The sequence below is a fragment of the Muntiacus reevesi genome, chromosome X (genome assembly GCF_963930625.1).
Source record: "Muntiacus reevesi chromosome X, mMunRee1.1, whole genome shotgun sequence".
NCBI classification, from domain to species: Eukaryota; Metazoa; Chordata; class Mammalia; order Artiodactyla; family Cervidae; genus Muntiacus; species Muntiacus reevesi.
Genome location: NC_089271.1, coordinates 100,705,160 through 100,710,856, shown reverse-complemented (window position 1 = coordinate 100,710,856; position 5,697 = coordinate 100,705,160). Strand labels below are relative to the sequence as shown.

The 5,697-nt window shown below is 53.1% G+C and overlaps 1 protein-coding gene across 1 annotated transcript; it reads left to right on the top strand.

The window, feature by feature from the left end:
- Positions 1 to 4,011: 4,011 nt before the first annotated feature.
- LOC136154619 (melanoma-associated antigen 10-like) lies at positions 4,012 to 4,917 on the top strand. Its single transcript, XM_065916822.1, has one exon. It carries the CDS (start codon positions 4,012 to 4,014, stop codon positions 4,915 to 4,917), a length of 906 nt encoding a protein of 301 aa, XP_065772894.1.
- The last annotated feature ends 780 nt before the right edge of the window (positions 4,918 to 5,697 follow it).

Sequence of the window (5,697 nt, the reverse complement as noted above, 5' to 3'; positions counted from 1 at the left end):
CTGTGAGAGAAATGGAGGGGCACGTCTGTGGTATCCTGTGGCACAGCCGTGAGCATTCTCTGACGGTACGAGGGGTGTACACTGTGAGGTCCCCACAGTTGTGTAGTGAGAGGTCCCCTCAGGGCTCCCTTGTAGTGCTTACCTTTCCCCTGGCACAACCAGGTCCATCCCCTCTTGGGGCCTGCAGGGAAACTCAGAACAAGACCCGAGACAGAACAGAAAGTGCTGAGGGCCCCCACATGCGGCCGCACCTGCCCAGGGTCTACTGCGGGGTCCAGGCTAGGGAGATGTTCGGTGCTCAGCTCCTCCTCACGTCCTGCCTGGCCTCCCAGCACTGACCACAGCGGCGGGGATCTGCTCAGTCCTTCATTGGGGTTGAGGAGTCCAGGCTCTGCCGACCTGAATCCTTCACCCTCTGCCTGAAAAACCTCACCACCCGAGGTTCCTAAGCCAGCGGTCAAGAAACTGCTCACCCCACTCTGCGCCCTCCAAGCCCCTCTTGCAAGGGCCAAGATCCCTCCCTGTTGGGATCTAACCACCTTAGTCTTTCCTTGCATGCAGCCTAGACTCCAGACAAGTCCTGAAGTTGTCCCGTCTGACATTTGGAGTTTCCCCTGCTTTCAAGAGGTCCCCAGTCTCTATGCCAGAGTTGTCAGGCAATGCGGCACGAGGTCATCCTGCCCAGGGACTACCAGGGTCCCCTCTGTTCTGAGATCTGGCTACCCTCACTCTTCCCTCAGGGTCCTCACCTTGACTTCCAGGAGGATCTATGCTCTGTCGTCTCCCCACTGTAGTCCCTGCTCCTCACACCAGGTTCCCTCTATCACAGAGCTGGATGTCAGGAACTCAGGACAGACATAGTGTGCTCTTCTCACCCCGAGGGCTCCCAGGGCCAATGGCAGGGGCAGGCATCTGTGGGGTTCTACCACTCTTATCTTGGGATCCCTAGAGTTTTCACTTGGGGTCCTTTCAGCCTTCCCTCAGGGACCTCACCTTATCTCCAGGTATGACTTCAGATTCTCTCCTCCCCCCTTCTAATGCCCCAACCCTCACACAAGGACCCCAGGCTTTCTGAGATGCAGATGTCAGTAACTCCGCTCTCTATACTAGGACACCAGTCTGAAATCCAGATATTAGGAAGGCAGCCCACATACCAGGTCCCCAGTCTCTCTCAGACCCAGTCAGGAAATGCAGCATATGTTCATCCACCATATGTCCCCCCATAGCCCACTCTGCTCTGGGGTCCAGGGTCTCCTCAGTCCTTCCTCAGTGTCCTCACCTTGACTCTCAAAAGAAAGAAGATCTTTCTCATTGTCCATCTGAGACCCTGCCCCTCCTAACAATTGCCTAATGTCTCTGAGACACAGATGCAGGTGTCAGAAGAGGCTGCCAAGTGCTCATCCCATCACCAGGGTGGCCCAGGGCTGACAGCAGGGTCAGGGATCTGTGGGGTTCCTACATCCTCCCTCAGGAACCTCATCTTGAGCCCTGGTAGATCTGGGCATGCCCCTTGTGTTGACCAGAGGCGGGATCCTCACATCAAGTTTCAGGGAGCACAGAGGGTAGATGAGCACATGCTGCATTTCCTGACATCTGGGTCTCAGAGAAACTGCGGACATGGGAAAGGGGGTGTAGCCTCAGGTGAGCAGAGGGAAGAAGCTCAGCTCCTCCTGGGTTTCAATTTGAGGTCCCTGAGGGGCGACTGAGGGGACCCTGGACCCTAAACAGAGGAGACCTCAGAATAGCCTGGAGCTTCTGTTGGTCCTTGTTGGACCTGGGATACAATGAGCCCAAAGTGCATGGGCTCGCTTCCTGACATTGGTTCTCTGACTGGGGACATCGCATATGGGGCGGGGTCACAGGGGGGCCGATTCCCAGACCCTGCAGGGTTGAAGACCTTGAGGACCCTGAAAATGGACTAGAGGACCCTGAACCCCTAATCAGAGGAGACCTCAGAGAAGCCCGACTCTGGTGTCAGTGCACGGCATCTGTGGGGTCAGGATGAGTGCCACAGTCGTGAGCTGTCTTCCTGACATCCGGGTCTTCAAGAGACTGGGTTCCTGGTATAAGGGGCGGGGCTTAAGTTGCGGAGAGGAGAGAATCCAGGTCCTGCGTGGAGGCAAGGTGAAGTTCCTGAAGGAGGACTGCGTTTATCCTGAGTGAGGATCGATGGAACCCCACAGATCCCCTTCCCTGTAGTCGGTCCTGGGAGCCCTTGGGGTGAGAAGAGCACACTGGGTCTGTCTGACTTCCTCACATGCGGGACTCAGAGAGACTGGAGGCCTTGTGAAAGCGGCGGGGTCTCAAAATGGCGGACGCGACAAAGGCGAGTCCTGCCTGGAGTCCAGGCTCCATGCGAGGAAGGATTGAGGCGGTTTGACCCCAACAGGGAGGGATCTTGGCCCTTGGAAGAGGGTCTTGGAGGGCCCAGAACGGGGTGAGCAGGGTGAGCAGTTTCTTGACCGCTGGCTTAGGGAACTCGGGAGGTGAGGTTTTACGGGCAGAGGGCAGAGGTTTCAGGTTGGCAGAGGCTGGACTCCCCAACTCTGAGGTTGGGCTGAGCAGACCCCCGCCCCTGAGGTCAGTGCTTGGAGGCCAGGCAGGACGTGAGGAAGAGCTGAGGACCAAGCATCTCCGCAGCCTAGGACACTCGCGAGGACCTGGGCAGGTGCAGCTGCATGTGGGGCCCCACAGCACTTTCTGTTCAGGCTTGTGTCTTGTTTTTGTGTGTGTGTGTGTGTGTGTGTGTGTGTGTGTTGTTAATACTAGCCATGTATTTTAATACTGGTCATGTTACTTTATTACTGTTTTGTTTTGTTTTTTGAATGTTGAGTTTTATTTTTTATTTTTTTTTTCATTTATTTTTATTAGTAGGAGGCTAATTACTTCACACCATTGCAGTGGGTCTTGTCATATATTGACATGAATCAGCCTTGGAGTTACATGTATTCCCCATCCCGATCCCCCCGCCCCTTCCCTCTCTACCAGATTCCTCTGGGTCTTCCCAGTGCACCAGGCCCGAGCACTTGTCTCATGCATCCCACCTGGTCTGGTGATCTGATTCACTATAGATAATATACATGCTGTTCTCTCAAAACATCCCACCCTCGCCTTCTCCCACAGAGTCCAAAAGTCTGTTCTGTACGTCTGTGTCTCTTTTTCTGTTTTGCATATAGGGTTATCATTACCATCTTTCTAAATTCCATATGTATGTGTTAGTATGCTGTAATGTTCTTTATCTTTCTGGCTTACTTCACTCTGTATAATGGGCTCTGGTTTCTTCCATCTCAGTAGAACTGATTGAAATGAATTCTTTTTAACAGCTGAGTAATATTCCATGGTGTATATGTACCACAGCTTCCTTATCCATTCGTCTGCTGATGGGCATCTAGGTTGCTTCCATGTCTTGGCTATTATAAACACTGCTGCAATGAACATTGGGGTGCACGTGACTCTTTCAGATCTGGTTTACTCAGTGTCTTGTTTTGAGTTTCCTTCTACTCCCCCAAAGGGGACGATCCAGCCCATGCCCGGGGAAAGGTGAGAACTACAAGGGACCCACCACACAACTGGCTGTACTCCCAGTGTTCACCCCCTCCTACCAGCACAGAAGGCCCAGGGCTGTGGCACAGTACTACCCTTAGATGTCACTTCCATTTCTCTCACAGGAGCTCCAGGAACCAGGAAGCGAAGGCCGAGGTCTGAAGCCTGTGTCCTGAGTTCAGACAGCAGAGGAGGTCCAGGCAGTATCAGGAGTCAAGGTGAGAGGGTGACCTGAAGTGAACCAGAGGCTCCCTATCCCAGAACAGAGGGGGGGCCCCAGAAGACCCCAATTCCTTCCAATTTATTGGACCCAGAAATCTCGGTCTGTGTTGACCGCAGCCTGGGGAGCCACCTCCCTTCCTCCTTCGGGTAGCCAGGGGACTGGCCTCCCAGGAGGAGTGCTCCTGTGAGGACTGAGAGCACCCCTCAAGGGGAGAGCTGTAAGTGGCCTGTGTCGTCCAATCCAGGATGCGTTTCTTAGCCCAGGTTGCTCACAGCTCCTCTCTCCCCAAGGCCCTTGGTCCCCATCTGTACCTCTGCCTCACTTCCACGTCTTGTTTGACCTCAGGCATTGTGCTCGTGGTTGAGATGAGTGAGCGCAGCAAACCCGAGGATGACCTTCAGGACGCAGGCGAGGCCCATGGCCCTGTCGAGGTGCCACTCTTGGAGGCGGAGGTGGGGGATTCTGCATTCCACTTAGCCACCTATGCCCTAGCATCGTCCTCAGCTAATGTGGAGGCCTTGCCCCAAGAAATTCTGGATAGGATGATGGCTAACCTGATGAAGTTCCTGCTCCTCAAGTATCGAGCCAAGGAGCTGACCTCCCAGGCGGAAATGCTGGATACAGTCCTCAGGGATAACCAGGAGCACTTCCCGGTGGTCTTCAGTGAAGTTTCAGAGTGCCTTCAGCTGGTCTTTGGCGTGGATGTGAAGGAGGTGGACCCAGCGGAGCACACCTACATCTTGGTCCCCACCCTGGGCCTCACCTGTGATGAGATACTGAGCGATGGGGAGGGCCTGCCCAGGGCCGGCTTCTTGGTGCTGGTCCTCAGTGTGATCATGCGGTTTGGAGACCCGGCCCCTGAGGAGGCAGTCTGGGGAGCACTCAGCAGGATGGGGGTGTATGTTGGGAGGGAGCACTGTATCTTTGGGGAGCCCAGGGAGCTTCTGACCCAAGTATGGGTGCAGGAGGGATACTTGAGTTACCAGCAGGTGCCTGACAGCCACCCTGCTCGTTATGAGTTCCTGTGGGGTCCCCGGGCGTATGTGGAGACCAGCAAGTGGCACGTCATGTCATTTACGCTCAGGGTCATGGAAAGGGCTTTGGGGGCATTCCCATTCATGCCTGCAGAGGATTCGAGGGAGGAGGAATAGGGGGCCTGAGCCAGAGCAGCAGCCAGATTGATCCTTCCTTCTGTGATTGAAGAGGCCGTAGTCAGCCTTCTCAGAAGAGAGGGCCCGGGCCAGTTGGGGGAACTGGTGTGTAGCATCTTTTGGTTCCTGTTCTCTGTGATGACATGGGGATTCATCTCTTTTTTCTTGAGAAATTTTTCAAAGTTTGATTTCAGAGAAGGCTGAAGAAGCTTCATTGGCTTTGTGAATGATATTGTCCGAGTGTATTTGTGGTTACTCAGTTCAAAAACTTGAGTTTTGCTGTTTCGTAAAAGATTGGGAAGTTTTCCATTTTTTTTTTGTGGTCTTGAACAGAATACAATGGAATAGAATTTAGAACTGTTTTGAAAACATGAACTTTCGTAGCACTAGTATTGAATGGAAAAGAATTAGATAATAAAAGGAATCATAGTGAATTCATGCTTATGTCCTTCTTGTCTGTCATTCACAATAACTAAATGATCTCAGTTAATTGAATTTTCCTGGATTATTAAAAAAAGTAGCAGACTATCTGAGACCCCTGCTCACTGGCTCAGTTATTCCAAAGACATGTACAGATTCTCTGCTTCGTAAAAGGCCATGTTAGCAGTGGGGACACTAGGAGAAGCAGGACACCCCCACACTTACAGCAATGGCCCAGGAGCCGCAGTCACATGAGGTTTGTCTTGGGGGTGAGGGGAATCTCTGAAATGGATCATTGCTGTGAGGTGTCCTTTTGCTTTTTGGATAAACCCCAGAGAGATCTCTTTCTAGGGCAGGCAG

What these genes read in the sequence shown, in the direction of transcription:
- LOC136154619 (XM_065916822.1), top strand. Translation starts at nt 4,012, where the DNA reads ATGCGTTTCTTAGCCCAGGTTGCTCACAGCTCCTCTCTCCCCAAGGCC.